Source organism: Puma concolor, chromosome B1, assembly GCF_028749965.1.
Source record: "Puma concolor isolate L17-30 chromosome B1, mPumCon1.1.hap2, whole genome shotgun sequence".
Classification (NCBI taxonomy): Eukaryota; Metazoa; Chordata; class Mammalia; order Carnivora; family Felidae; genus Puma; species Puma concolor.
The window spans coordinates 194093265-194108733 of record NC_141670.1 but is presented as its reverse complement, the minus strand read 5'-3'; the positions used below and the strand labels follow the sequence as shown (position 1 = coordinate 194108733).

The window sequence follows — 15469 nt, the reverse complement described above, 5'->3', positions numbered from 1 at the left end:
ACTCAGTTGGTTAAGCATCCAACCCTTGATTTCAGCTCAGTTCATGAGATTGAGCCCTGCTGTCAGCACAGAGCTTACTTGGGATTCTCTCTCCCTCTCTCTGCCCCTCTCCCACTCCCCCACTCTCACGCATGCACGTGCTCTCTCTCTCATAATAAATAAATGTTTAAAAAAGCTGTTGCAGAACATCTGACCGGTTTTCGGTGTTACATGACGTTCCTGCAGCATCAGTCTGTCTTTGGCAATGGCCAGCTTCTCCCCGAGTTTTTTTGCAGTACTTTTCAACTCAGAGTTCTCCTGCCGAGCCTCCTTGAGCTGCACATCTAGGTCCTAAACAGACAGAAAGGGTCTCATTTCTCTAGGAACAGTTCTCTGTGGAGACATCCAATATACACAGAACCAGCGTCACATCTGAAAGGTGGGTCAGTGCACAGCATAAGCTCTGCGTCCCTGCAATTCGGTGGCTCATGTTCATCAAATCCCTACTCATCCAGATTGGCTGTGTGACTTTGGGCACATATTTAACCTTTCTGTGGTGAGGATTAAATGAGATAAAGTGTCTGGGGCAGAAAAAGTGCTCAGGGATTATTAGGAATATTAGCTGCTGCAAGTTTTAGAGACAGGGTGTTGTGAGCGTGTGGGGTTTGTCAATGATCTGCCTTGTCAATGTTCTGGCTGTCCAGGAAAGCCAAGTCCCAAGGAGTTTAGGACAGGCAAGTTGTTATGGAATGAAGAGGGCTATAGAATGCAGCTGACCAGCGAGGTTAGTCTTTAAGCCTCCCAATTTCTTTTCTTCTGCAAACTGTAAGTGTCTAAGCTCTCTGAGGTCAGGGACCCAGCTCACCATGTGTCTCCTGGCCATAGCCCTGGGCCTGGCACATAGTAGGCATTCCGTAAATATTTGCTGACAGAATGTACTTGAACTCAAGGGAAATAAGAGGAGTCACTTTGGTAGAAGTCAAGGGCTTTGCACAAAGATTTTAAAGCTCAGTAGATGTTAAAAACAGTTTTAACACACAGTAAGTGTTAAAATTAGGGACCACGAATATGATCTCATTTGCAAGCCATCCGAGACCCTGCTTTACCTGAGTCCTCTCCTTCAGCTTCTGGGCATACTTCTTCAGGTCACTTATCTTGCGGCCCCTGTGCTCCAGATCCCCTTCTAGCTTCCTGACCTGAGCCTGCAGGGCCGACTCCTGGACCTGGAAGTTCTTGCGGAGGTCCGTCTCCTTCTCCTGCCACTGCCACAGGGCCTCACTCACAGACTGCTGCATGGCCTGCCGGATGGCCTCGGTGTCCCGCTCATAGGTGGCCTGCAGCTCCTCAGCCTTCCTGGCATAGTCCTTGCTCAGCTGCTGGTTTTCCGCTCGCAGCCTCTCCACCTCCAGGAGGACATCCCGCATCTCGTGGCCGTGGCCTGGCTCTCCCTTGGGCTCCGGGCCCTCCTGGGAAAGCTGGCCCCACTGGGGCGTCTCGTGGCTCGCCAGGTGCCGGAGCCTCTTCTCATAGTCGGCCTTGAGCTCCAGCATTTCCTTGGAGAGGGTGAGGACCCGCTCGGCGTGCTCTGCCTCCACCCTCAGCTCCCTTTCTTTGGTCTCCAGCCTGCACGTGGCCGACTGAGCCAGCGCCTCCTGGGTCAGCCTCTTCTGCAGCTCCAAGGCGTTCTCCAGGGCCCGAATGCGCTGGAGCAGGGCCTCCTCCTCTGCGTGGCCCTGTTCCCGCAGGAGCCTGGCCTCTGTCTCCGCCACGGCCTTCTGGAGCTCCTCCCGGTGGGCTTCCCGCAGAGCCTCCACGCTGGCCTCCGCTTCATCCTGGCGGGTGTTGAGGGCGTAAATCACCTGCAGGAAAATCCACAGAGCCCAGTTAGTGAGAGGAGTGTGGATATGTGAGGGACGACGTGGCCAGAGATGCTTCTCCCCCATGGTAGTGACTTAAGCTGATCCCCACCAGCGGCACCTGAGAAGAGGATTTGTGTGGAAATGATTTAGTAGAAACTAGTAGAAACGATTTAGTAGAAACCCCTCCTGGGATGGGTGCCTGGGCGGCTCAGTTGGTTGAGCCTCTGACTCTTGGTTTTGGCTCAGGTCACAGTCCACGGTTGGTGACTTTGAGCCCCCTGTTGGGGATCCCTGCTTGCGATACTATCTTTCCCTCTCTCTGTGCCCCTCCCCTGCTCTCTCTCTCTCTCTCTCTCTCTCTCAAAAAATAAACTTTAGGGACGCCTGGGTGGCTCAATTGGTTAAGTGTCCAACTTTGGCTCAGGTCACGATTTCACGGTTCATGGGTTTGAGCCCTGCATCAGGCTCTGTGCTGGCAGCCCAGAGCCTGGTGCCTGCTTTGGATTCTGTGTCTCCCTCTCTCTGCCCCTCCCCTGCTCATCCTCTGTATCTCTCTCTCTCAAAAATAAACATTAAAAAAAACTTTTTAATAAATAAACTTTAAAAAAGAGATTTAAAAAAATTGTCCCCAGGAGAGACTAGTAAGGAAGCAGGGAGGTGAGACAGGAAAGTGGTGGAAGCAAAGTGAAGTGAGGGAGTGATTAATGCATAAAGGCCACATATCTGTGGCAGAGATCCATAGGGGAGCTCTGGAGTGCCATGGGAATCCAGCAAAAGGTTTAAAGCTCAGATTTGTTAAAAACAGAAAACACTTTGGGGCACAAAAACAAACAACTCCCCCCCCAAAAAACCAAAACATCAGAAAATAGAATTCGGCAGTATATAAAAAGGATTACACACCATGACCAAATGGGATTTATCCCAGGAATGCAAAGTTGATTTAACATCTAAAAATCAGTTAATGGAATGCACCATATGAATAGAATAAAAGACAAAAAGGACATGATTGTCTCAATAGACACAGGACAAGCATTTGGTAAAATACAACACCCTTCATAATACCAACAACACTCAACAACCTAGAAATAGAAGGGAGCCTCCTCAATCTGGTAGAGGCAACAGCTTGCGCTGTATCCATGGTGAAACACTGTTTCTCCATAACTTCAGGAACAAAACAGGGGCACTTTGTTATTGCAGAGAAGAGAAGGAAGGAAGGTGGGAGCATGGTAGGGTCCAGGAACTGGCCTGAGCAACAGGTAGATGTTTACTAAAAGGGAAAAGCTACAGGTAGGACAGGCATGGGGAAGAAAATCAAGAAATCTGTATTGAACAAATTAAAAAAAAATTTTTTAATGTTTTATTTATTTTTAAGACAGAGAGAGACAGAGCATGAGTGGGGATGGGGCAGAGAGAGAGGGAGACACAGAATGGGAAGCAGGCTCCAGGCTCCGAGCTGTCAGCACAGAGCCCGACGCAGGGCTCGAACTCACGAACCGTGAGATCATGACCTGAGCCGAAGTTGGATGCTTGACCAACTGAGCCACCCAGGATCCTTGTCACACAGTTTCACACTTATAGACCCTTGACCTTTGTAGGTTGCTGTTTTTCCCTTGTTTATAACTCTTGTCTATTGAATTGGACTAGAATTTCATTATCAATTTCCCACTACTTAGTTAAGACTTCATTAATGGCTTTCAAACCCTATTCCTTATATCCCCAAGTTCCTCTGTGAGACTGAAGGCCGTTGAAGGGATCAAGGTGGAGGCAAAGCAGGTGGAGACCCTCCTGAACCAGAGAAGAACTGCTTTCACACTGGGGGGTTACCAGACATGGAGTTTATAAATAATCCAAAAGGTTTCCATTGCTTTAAAACAGTAAAAAACACAGGGGCTTAGATGATTATGAGAATAAATCAATCAGAAACATGATATGAGAGAAAGTTTGGGGTAATTGTGTGTGTATGTATGTATATGTAATTATGAAATAGTTATTGAAGAAGGCCAAATGGCACCACTAGAGCTGACACCTGTGATACGTTTAATAACAGTTTACCTTAAGACTGCAGAACTTGAGGGGTGCCTGGGTGGTTCAATCAGTTAAGCTTCTGACTTCAGATCAGGTCACAATCTCGCAGTTCCTGAGTTCAAGCCCCATGTTGGGCTCTGTGCTGACAGCTCAGAGCCTGGAGCCTGCTTCAGATTCTGTGTCTCACTCTCTCTCTGCCTCTCCCCTGCTCATGTTCTATCTATCTGTCTCTCTCTCTCTCAAATATTAATTAATTAATTAATTAAAAAAAAAACACATATCCAGGATGCTGCCTAAAATCTCAATTTTTTTAAGTTTATTTATTTATTTTGAAATAGACAGAAAGAACACAAATAGGGGAGGCACAGAGAGAAAAGGAGAGAGAGAAAGAATCCCAAGCAGGCTCTGAACTGTCAGCACAGAGACTGACATGGGGCTCAAACTCATGAAACGTGAGATCACAAATTTGAGCCGAAATCAACAAACACTTTATCGACTGAGCCACCCAGGCACTCCTAAAATCTTCTTTTTCACCGTCTACATGTGACATACCTATTGATTGGCTGTCTGTCTCCCTTCCTAAAATGTAGGCTCTGTGACAGAGGAGACTGGTCTTCTTTGTTTACTACTAATGATCCCTAGTGCCTGACTCAAGGTGAACACTCTAAAAATATTTCTTAAGTGGATGAGTGAATGAAGAAGGAATCAGAGCTCTATCTTGAACCATGTTGTTTTAAAGGTGTGAGATGAACTTGACATCTTGTGAAGTCTTGGGAGAATAAGCACTGTTTTGAGAAGGTGAATCTAATACTCTTTGATGTCAAGGTCAAGGGAAGGAAGCCCTTTTGTCCTCCCAGGAAGACTCGCCAATGAAATGAAGCTGCTATCTCTACAACTTGTTCCTCTCATCACCCTTGCACACAATTTGGCCACCTTTGGTTTCTACGGCTTCTAATAGTTTGCATCTAAGAGTGTATCTGGAGTAACTGAATGTTGAAACTGGTAATGCCACTGGCTGTCATTTGTGTCAATAATAAATACCATTTTTACAGAGTTTACTAATATCCCTAGAACAAGGTTAGGTGCGGTATACATTCATAATCTCAGAAAATCCTCATAGTAATGTTGCAAAGTTAGTATTTTTATCCCCATTCTAAGAATGAAAATTTGAGGTTCAGAGAAGTTTAGTAACTTTTGCAAGGTCACAGAAGATAAGAAATTTTCACTAACTCTGAAGCACATGCTCACAGCCTGCTACTACATTGCATCTCCCTGTCCCATTCAACCACTTATTCCTTTATGCATTTACTGCACATCTCAGATGGACCAGATTCTGTTCTGGGCACAGAACATATGGTCGATAAGACAACTAAAGTTGTAGCCTCAAAAATATTATGATTCAATGGGAAAGTCAGACAAGAAATCGGTGAAGTTTCAATACCTTGTGATAAGTGCTATGAGAAGGATCAGCACCAATTACTATGGAAACACAGAAGAAGGGATCTATTTGGAAAGAAGACTTCCCGGGAAAAGTTAGCCTTGCCTACTCAACTTGGGATGACCTGTTTCCTTTTACATGTCAACCTGCATATAAGCATGAACAGTATGGCTTCTGTGTATTGTCTCCTAACACTTGGGAGGAAGTTGAGGGTGCCACAGTTTCATAATAAATAGATCTATTATGATCCTGTTGCAGGCCATCAAGGATTTATGCTTTATTTCCACAGAGTTGCTGCAGGGGAACAGCCACCAAGCAGAGACCACATTTCGTAGCCCCCTTGTATCTACATGGGACCATAATTGCCAATGGAATGTAGCCAGATGTAGTGGTGTCATCTTCGGGCCAACAGTGGAGTTAAGGTGAAGAGGAGGGTTAAGAAGGGGGTATGTACTTTCCATAGTCTCTTTTTTCCATCTACAAACTTAATGAACAGGACTCAGAGGCTTTAGAAGAAGGTGGAATACAAGATGGAAGGCACCTAGGTCCTTGATGATTGATGGAAGACCATCTACTCACCAGGAGCACTGGCACTGATCTTTATATAAACAAGAAATAACCTATAGTATTGGACCTCTGAAGTCTTGGCATTTATTTGTTCCAACAGCTACTGTTACCCTAGGAAACCTCACAGGACTCAGCATACAGTCAGAATCCTATGATTACAGTGAAAGTCTACAAAGTAAACTCAACAAAGGGAAAAGATGAATGGGGAGAAGTCTGGAGGAAACTAGGCTCAAGCTTCCAAAAGTCCTCCCCCAGTGGAGTCCTCTTCCAGCACAATCCCACAGGACTTGCTTAATTTCCTTATCAAAGCATTGTAACAACAACTGTGAAATACTGTTTACCAAAGGAGCTCATTAAAGACTGAGTACAGTTTTTACTGGGGGCTAGCCAGGTAGGCAACTTCTACTGGCAGTACAAAAATACCAGATTCCCAGGAGGAAAGCAAGTGCTCAGTATAAATCACACCATTTGCATAAACAGTTTAGGCATAGTGAGTCACTCTTAACAGTCTGGGTGGTGGGAACCCTCTGGAGAGCTAAGTTCCCAGATGCCAAGTGAGGGCCACTTTGCAAGACAGCCAATCTAAGCATAAGCCATCTTGGGCCATCTAAGTTAACTCTTTCTGCGCGCCTAATACCCAACTGATAAAGATTCTCTTCAGTAGAGTCAAGCTTGTGCCATGAGTAAATCTGAACATAAATAAGGCTTTCTCATGGTGAAGAGCAAAACATCCTTGAAAAGGTTATTCCATGAAATTTGGCATAGGTGATTCCATGAAGGATAAAATCAACTGGTGTAGGTGGTGATCATGGAGAATGGAATTCCTACATTCATCTACAGCTGTAGAACAGAAAACTTAGTTGAAGATTCTGCATATCCTGATGCCACAAAAGCACTCAATGAAAAAAGAACCCAAAGAACTCAAAGAAGAAAGAACTCCACCCGTTTGAGTAGAAACCACTGTCCTCTGGGTTTTGAGGACTATAACTGTTTCCAGCATTTGCTCATGTGAGTCTGCTCTGTCCTGTGAAAACTCTCCCCACGTGCATAACCTTGAATTAACACAAGATCAGAGGTAGCAGAGAGGGTATCACACTGTGGGTGGGCACATGATGTCTGAGGGCTCTTGCGCATATGCACGTTTACTCATGGCGGCTCCCAATGAAAAGTCCCCAACTAATCCCCACCAAGGGTCTGCTCCAATTGTTCTGTTTGCCTGAGATCCAGTTACAGAACTCCTGGAGTCCAGAAGTGCCCTCCTCCCTTTCCCCTCATGCCCTCACCCGGAAGGTTACTCCAAGGATAGTGTATGCACAAATAAGAAAGTATATTATGTTATGTTATATTTCATATCATATTTCTCACCCTCTTTTACACAAATGTGCATTAATCTAGACTGTGATTTTTTTTTACCCTGCAATAGATCTTGGAGGTTATGTAATTCTGTACATAAAGCAATTCCTTATTTTTATTTTTGGCTGCTTCATATGCCATTGTATGGATGTGCTATAATTTATTTTTCTGCTGCTTTCTGATAGACATTGAAGTGTTTCTCCATGGAAGATTATTGATATGTTTCTCATTTCACTGTTAAAAAACAAACTTTTTTTCCTTTTCCATTCCTGCCAGTAAACTTGAGGTCTGCTTTTTGCATATGAAATTCTAATGTTTTTATTTATTTTTGAAGGAGAGAGAGAGAGAGACAGAGCATGAGCAGGGGAGGGGCAGAGAAAAAGGGAGACACAGAATCTGAAGCAGGCTCCAGGCTCTGAGCTGTCAGCACAGAACCTGATGCAGGGCTCGAACTCACGAACTGTGAGATCATGACCTGAGCCGAAGTCGGATGCTTAACCAACTGAGCCGCCCAGGCGCCCCTGCTTATGAGCGAAATTCTAGAGCTTGGCATTTAAAAAAAAAACAACAACAACCCACATCTTCATAATTAATACAGAAGCCTAGTGAAGAGACGGAGGAAGAGTCCCCTCTCCTTGCAGGAGAAAGGGACGCCATTTTGTGTCATAAACCTAACTCAAAAAATTTTGAGAACATTCAAATGTGTCAAATTTGTCTTCCTGTGCAACATGGAGACGTGTGTGAATGTTCACGACTATGACCATGGCAAGGGCATTCCTGGGGGGCTCCACTGGGATATCCTGCCTACTATCAAGACATCTTCTTCTTTTTCTATCTTCTCCACTTCCTCACTCTTGTAAGTTTGCTCTCTGAGATTAACCTCTCTTTCTTTACCTGGTGCAATAGTCTGTTTTCATCTTAACTGCCCCCCACCACCACTGCCAATTTTTAACCTGAACTCCATGGCCAATCATTTCAACTACCTTCTTATTGACATCCTCAAACCTTCTGCCCATCTCATCTTTAGCCTCACATCCTTGGTATTCAAAACAGCAGATCAACCCAACCACCTCAACTCTTGTCAAATACTCCTAACTGGTCCATAAGATTCCCAACCTCTGAATCACTATATTGCACATCTGAAACTAATGTAACACTGTATGCTAACTAACTAGAATTAAAATAAAAATGTTAAATAAAAAAAAAAAGAAACTTGACAAGTATGGATTTGAGGCAGTCTGGAACATTAAATAAGACCTTGTTAGACTGAAAAAAAAAATATGCCTGACTTCACCTGTGGTCTCCATGCTGATACCTTTAATCAATATGTCTCGAAGTCATTCCTTATTCCTTTCCCCTGTAAGGGCTATTTTAATTCTCTACCACATTTCATAGGCCACATCCCCAATTCTTGGCCCATTCCTATTCTACCATACAGTGTTATCTCTTGCTTTTTGGAGGAGCAGTCATTAAGAGCTTGAGCTCCAGGGCTAGCCAACCTAGGTTGGAGTTCCAGCCTCACTGTTTCCTACCTGGTGACTTGGGAAGATAATTCAACCTCTCTAGAGCTCAGTGCCTTTAACAGTAAAATGGTATTAACAAAGGGAACCTGGGTGGCTCAGTCGGTTAAGCATCTGACTTGATTTCAGCTCAGGTCATGATCTCACAGTTGTGGGACTGAGCCCCATGCTTGGGATTCTCTCTCTCCTTCTCTCTCTGCCCCTCCCCTGCTCTCTCTCTCTCTCTCTCAAAAATAAATAAATAAACATTTTAAAAAATGACATTAACAACAGCATCAATCTCTTAGGGCTATATTGAGAACTACATGAGAGAATGCACCGAAACACTAGATATCGAATAACTGCATAATTAATGCACCTGAGATCCAGAGAAAAAAAGACTTGAATTCTTAACCATAAGCTGGGAAAAAGTATTTAGTGCAGTGTTGGGGCAGAAGCAGACTGGTACAGTTAAGGAGAGAATGGAGGGCAGGGAAAGGGAGGTGACTGATGGGTGCCTACTATTCCCCAAAGACACTGGTGAAGGGAAGGGAAACAGAGCAGATGGACAAACAGGATCAAAGCAAGTGCGAGGCGCTAGAGAAAGGCAGATGAGAAGAATTTAGAAGAACGGAAAAGATGCAATATAACTACGTTTTATTTGGAACCATTGGAAAAAAGTATAAGACATTTCACTTCCTATATAAAGTGTCCTTTAGTCCCCTACTTTAGTCCCCTACTTACTCCATTCATCTTTCTTCCAGTGCACTTTGCAGCACTTGGTTGTCATGGTCCTTTCATGTCACAAGATGGACACTTGGGTTCTAGATGTTGAAGTAAAACGTGAGCTTCATCAGAGTAGGGACCTCAGGGACCCTCAACAGGACCTTTCTATATTACATAGTTCCCAGGCACCTAGTATAGTCAATGTCCGGCTTGATTCAGGTTCTCAGAGTGTTTACTGTTAAACAGAAGGAGGACTTTGTAAAGGGGTGGTGAAAGACTAAAAGAATAGGATTCGAGAAGGGAGACCTGCAGGAGCAGAGGCCCTCAAGTGGCAACATACAGGAAACAAAGATAACAATGAAAATACTAGGCTTGGAATCTCTCCTGCCTGAGTTCAGATCCTGTTTGTCATTCGATGTATGGACCCAGATGCTATTTGCTATCTGTGTGACCTTGCACGTGCAAATCATCTCACTGAGTCTCAGTTTCCTCATTTGTATAAGGGGGAGAATAAGGGGGAGCTTTATTGAGTTATTGAAGAATTAAATGAGATACTGCTCTAAGGCATGTTGCATGGTGCCGGGCTCACATTAACCATCTGATGAAACTCCACTGTTACTATTATGGTTTCCTGTAGGGCACTTTAATCCTGACAGAGGTCCCTGCAGCAGTGGCATTTCTCCTAAGGAAGGCAATATGGTAGGAACAATGGAGCTGGCCAGGATCCTCTGGAATGAGATGGGTGTAGGTTTACCTTCCTGGTAGCAGAGATTGCTGGTGTGCCCAGTATCTGTTTCTCTCCTACATCCTTAAAAATAGAAGGTTTATGGGGCGCCTGGGTGGCACAGTCGGTTAAGCGTCCGACTTCAGCCAGGTCACGATCTTGCGGTCCTGTGAGTTCGAGCCCCGCATCGGGCTCTGGGCTGATGGCTCAGAGCCTGGAGCCTGTTTCCGATTCTGTGTCTCCCTCTCTCTCTGCCCCTCCCCCGTTCATGCTCTGTCTCTCTCTGTCCCAAAAATAAATAAACGTTGAAAAAAAAAAATAGAAGGTTTAGGGGCACCTGGTGGCTCAGTAGGTTAAGCGTCCGACTCTTGGTTTCGGCTCAGGTCATGATCTCACCGTTGGTGAGTTCGAGCCCTGCATCAGGCTCTGTGCTAGCAGTGTGGAGACTGCTTGGGATTCTCTTTCTCCCTCTCTTTCTGCCCCTCCTCCACTCGTGCTGTCTCTATCTCTCCCAAAATAAACTTAAGAAAAAAATAGAAGCCCTAACCTTTCCATGGGAAGTTTGCCACAATTCTCAGCTTCCCTTCCAGCTCTGAACAGCCATGTGATCAAGTTCTGCCCAGCTGGATATAAGCAGACATGTCATTCCTTTCTTCCAGGATGGGTCCTCTATTTCTGAGTGGTCTTCTTGGACCATGTTATGAACACCATGGGCTAAGATTGGCAGAACAATGAGATAAGAGGAGCCAGGGCCTTTGCTGCCATGGAAGGCCATGCCAGCCCTGGACTGATTTCAACTGGATTGCATTTGGGTTTTCTGTCACTCTCAGAAAACCTAATTCAGTTGATATATATACTTTCTGACTCTTATCTTTTAAAAAAAACTGTTCAAGTTATTTAACTTCTTGGAAACTGTTTCTTGCCTATAAAATAGACCTGTTTTTTAAGGATACGATAGGATTACATCTCTGAGGTTCTGGCACATAGTAGGTACTCATTAAATGTTTCTTCCTCCTCTCTTCTCATGTTCTGCTCTCAAAAAGAAACGTCCCCCTTTTTTGGAGACTCAATCTGCTCCTCCCGCCGCCCTCTACGTCTGCAATTGTTGAGCAGAATTGGAGCAGACCCACCCTTTCTCTGGGCTTGGTGCCATGCTTTCTTTCACTCACCACCTAGCCAACTGAAACATCAAAGGAACTGCCCGAACCTCATTTATAAATCCACCTCCTCAGTAGGAGGCCGACTTCAGAATCCATCAAAGGACATGAATAATTTAGCAGCCAAGAGAAATACTGAGCCAGTCACAGTCTTCCCAAGGGTTTTAGAAATCCACTGCTAATGGTTTGATTCCGGAGAAAATTTCGGCAGATGGCCTATGAGGGTCTTAGAGGTTGAGTATTGTAGGTTTAACAAAGTCATAATTTATGTATTATGTGCATGAGATCCTGAGGAAGTTTTCCATCAAGTCTGGAAGCAGGAGTCAGAAGTGAAATAAAAAAGGAAGGAAGGAAATAATATTTATTGAGTGCCCAGAGTATAAGCTTCACTGGGCCAGGTAACTGACATAGGATTTTTAAATTAATCTTTTTTTATTATTTTTTTAAGTTTATTTATTTTGAGAGAGAGAATGCAAGTGAGAGAGGGGTGGAGAGAAAGAGAGAGAGAATCCCAAGCAGGTTCTGCATTGTCAGTACAGAGTCCAATGTGGGGCTCCGACTCATGAACCATGAGATCATGACTTGAGCCAAAGTTGGACACTTAACCAACTGAGCCCCCAGGCACCCCTTCAAATAATCTTCTAATGATTCTAGAAAGTGACCATTCTCATGATTATCCCTATTTTACAGTTGAGGAAACTGACATTGGGTGGCCTAACTTAACGTGCAAGGGTCCTACGGCATGGTGCTCACTAGGAGCCTTTACAGACTACTGGATCTGGCTTCATATCACAGCTCCACCACTTTCTAGCTGTGTGACTTGGAGTATGTGATTGAACCTCCCTGATTCTCAGTAACTTCATCTAAGGCATGGAAAACGCAATGCCTACCTCGTAGACTTGCTTGGAGATTAAAATGACATAGTGAACCTAAAACCCTATAGCAGTGTTTCTAGCACACAGTAAACACTCAAGAAATGCTGTTATTATTTTTACTATTATTGATACTATTGCCAAAAGTCATTGAGCTAAAAAGTAAGGGTGCTGGGATTCAACCCCAAACCCTTCTGGATCCAAAATTAAAAGAAACAGAAGCATAACTGTGGTTAGAAAAGAGCTGGTAATATTCTTCCCTACAAGATTTTTTGTAGCATTTACCACATTTGCAGAATTTAGCAGTAATGGTGCTCAGCCCCGGAAAAACAGAGAAAACTAAAAATCATTCTATTTAGGAACTTGTATGAGATATGGTAGATGTATTATTTGTCCATTTTTTCCCCTTTTCCTCCCCTTCCTGGCCATGGCCCTCCCAGTCTATGGACCTCATTTACTTGAATCCCTGTTGGGCTTTATTTATCACTTGCTTTGGCAAATGGAATTTGAGAGTACTTGTTGCAAACAGAGGCTTTAAGTGTGTTCGTGTTTTGGCTTGCCCTCTTGTGCTTCTACCTTTTGCCACTGGAAGAGTACACGCAGGGTAGCCACAGTTCCCAGAATGAGAGACAAGTGGAACCTTCCAGACCTCAACTCAAAGCCTGGAGCTATCCTGGTTCAGCCAAGCTCAGCAGACAGCCGCTGAGCAGCAGCCAGGCTGAGCATGAAACAAACCACTGTTGTCGGAGGCCACTGAGATTTTAGGGTTGTTTATAACACAGCGTTATTGCCGGGAAAACACAAAGAGAGAGAGAAAGAAACAAGTAAGACAACTAGTATATTGGGGCACCTGGGTGGCTCAGTCGGTTAAGCGTCTGACTTCGGCTCAGGTCATGATCTCACAGTTTGTGGGTTCCAGCCCCATGTCGGGGTCTGTGCTGACAGCCGAGAGCCTGGAGCCTGCTTTGGATTCTGTGTCTCCTTCTCTTTCTGCCCCTCCCCAACTTGTGCTCTGCCTCTCTATGTCTCTCAAAAATAGATGATAGATAGATAGATAGATAGATAGATAGATAAATGTAAAGACAACTAGTATATTTAACAGTATCTGATGTACTTTGCTAGCAGTCTTCAGGGGCACAGGGAAAGGCACAGGAAAGCAAGGATCACACTGCCCAGTAATTCTCCCCCACCTTCCATCCTGCATCATCATTAATGGATCACTCCCACCAACATATAAATGTGCTGTAATTTTTTTCATTAACAAAAATCCTTCTTAATCCCAGTCCCCCATTTTTCTGCACCCCTTTATAAAGACTTCTCAAATACTTTGTACCTATTGTCACTAATTCCTTCCACCCTCTTCTCTCTTGAACCCTCTCCAAACAGGCTTTCAAGCTGACCAATCCACCAAGCCAACTCCTCACTCTTTCACTAATGATCTCTACGTTGCTAAAACAGTAGCCAATTCTGAGTCTCCAACTGTTCAACTTTTTGGCAGCTTTTTGACATTAGAAATCACTTCCTCCTCCCCAAAACAGTCTTCACTTGGCTCCCATAATACATCATCCACCTACTGACCACTGGCCACTCCTCATCTGGCTAGTTCCTCGTCATCTCTCACCCTTCAAATAGGGGTTCCCCAAAGCTTAGGCCTCAGATTGCTACTTTTCTCTACAAACATTCCTTTGGGATCTTATCCAAGCTCATGATTTCATGCATGCTTATTTGCTAATGACTCCCAAATTAAATGGCCAGGTTGGACCCATCAGCTGAACGTCCTACTCATGTATCCTCTTGCTTACCAATATCTTCACTCGGATAGCTAATATACATCTCACATTTAATTCTGGATTTTTCCTTCAAAACCTGCTCCTCCCACAATGTTCTCCATCTCACCTCATGCAATATTCTCCAACTCCCTCCATCTAGTTGCTTAGGTCAAATTTTGGAGTTGACCAACAAGTTCATGAAAAGATGTTCAACACAATGTCACTCATCATTAGGGAAATGCAAATCAATACTACAATAAGATAGCACTTCACAACTATCAGGATGTTTTTTGTTTGTTTGTTTGTTTGTTTTGAGAGAGTGAGGGCAAATGGACGAGGGGCAGAGAGAAGGAGAGAGAGAATCCCAAGGAGGCTCTGCACTGTCACTGCAGAGCCTAATAGCCTAATTCAGGGCTTGAACTCACACACCATGAGATCGTGACCTGAGCCAAAGTCACTTAATTGACTAAGCCACCCAGGTGCCCTAGGATGGTTATTTTTAAAAAAACAGAAGACAAGTGTTGATGAGATGTGGAGGAATTGGAACACTTGTGCATGGCTGGCAGGAATGTAAAGTGGTGTAGCCACTTGGAAAATGGTAGGAGGGTTCCTCAAATAATTAAACATAGAATTGCCAGTTGATACAGTAATTATACTTCTAGAGTTTCAATTCCAAGAGAATTGAAAGCACGGACTTGAACAGGTATGTGTACACCCATGTTCACAGCATTATTCACAATAGTCAAAAGACAGAAACAACCCAAGCGTCCATCAGTGGATGGATGGATAAACAAAATGTAGTATATACATACAATGTTATTCACACTTAAAAAGAAAGAAATTCTGGGGCACCTGGGTGGCTCAGTCAGTTGAGTGTCCGACTCTTGGTTTCACCCCAGGTCATGATCTCGCCATTCATGAGTTCAAGCCCCATGTCAAGCTCTGTGCTGATGGTGCAGAGTCTGCTTGGGATTCTCTCTCTCTCTCTCTCTCTCTCTCTCTCTCTCTCTCTCTCTCCCTTTCTCTACGCCCCTCCCCTGCTCACACACACACTCTCTCTCAAAATAAATAAATAAACTTAAAAAAAAAAGAAGTTCTGACATATGCCAGAACTTGGATGAACTTTGAAGACATTATGCTAAGTGACATAAGCCAGTCACGATGACAAATATTGCGTGATTGTTTATATGAGGATCCTAGAGTAGTCAAATTCACAGAGACAAAAAGTAGAATGGTGGTTGCAGGGGCTGGAGGAAGGTATGGGAATGTGGAGTTATTGTTGACAAGGTATAGAGTTTCAGTTTAGGAAGACAAAAAAGTTCTAGAGCTAGCTGGTGATAATGGTTGCACGATGTGAATGTACTTAAATGCCACCGAACTATACATTTTAAAATGATAAATTTTATGTTATTTATATTTCGTCAGAATAAAAACATGTTTAAAATTTCCTGGCTCAAATATGTCTCTCACATCCCACATCCACTCCCTGAATGTGACCACT

At 44.0% G+C, this 15469-nt stretch overlaps 1 protein-coding gene across 2 annotated transcripts in view; it reads right to left on the bottom strand.

The window, feature by feature from the left end:
* The window catches only part of FAM184B (family with sequence similarity 184 member B), a 159473-nt gene that overhangs the window by 75689 nt on the left and 68315 nt on the right, over nt 1-15469 (bottom strand). For both annotated transcript variants that reach the window (XM_086705373.1, XM_025922285.2), the window contains exons 2-3: nt 1086-1838; nt 195-330 (exon numbers count right to left, since the gene is read on the bottom strand). In XM_086705373.1, the coding sequence (XP_086561499.1) occupies nt 195-330; nt 1086-1838 (889 nt within the window). The remainder of the gene's footprint in view (nt 1-194; nt 331-1085; nt 1839-15469) is intronic.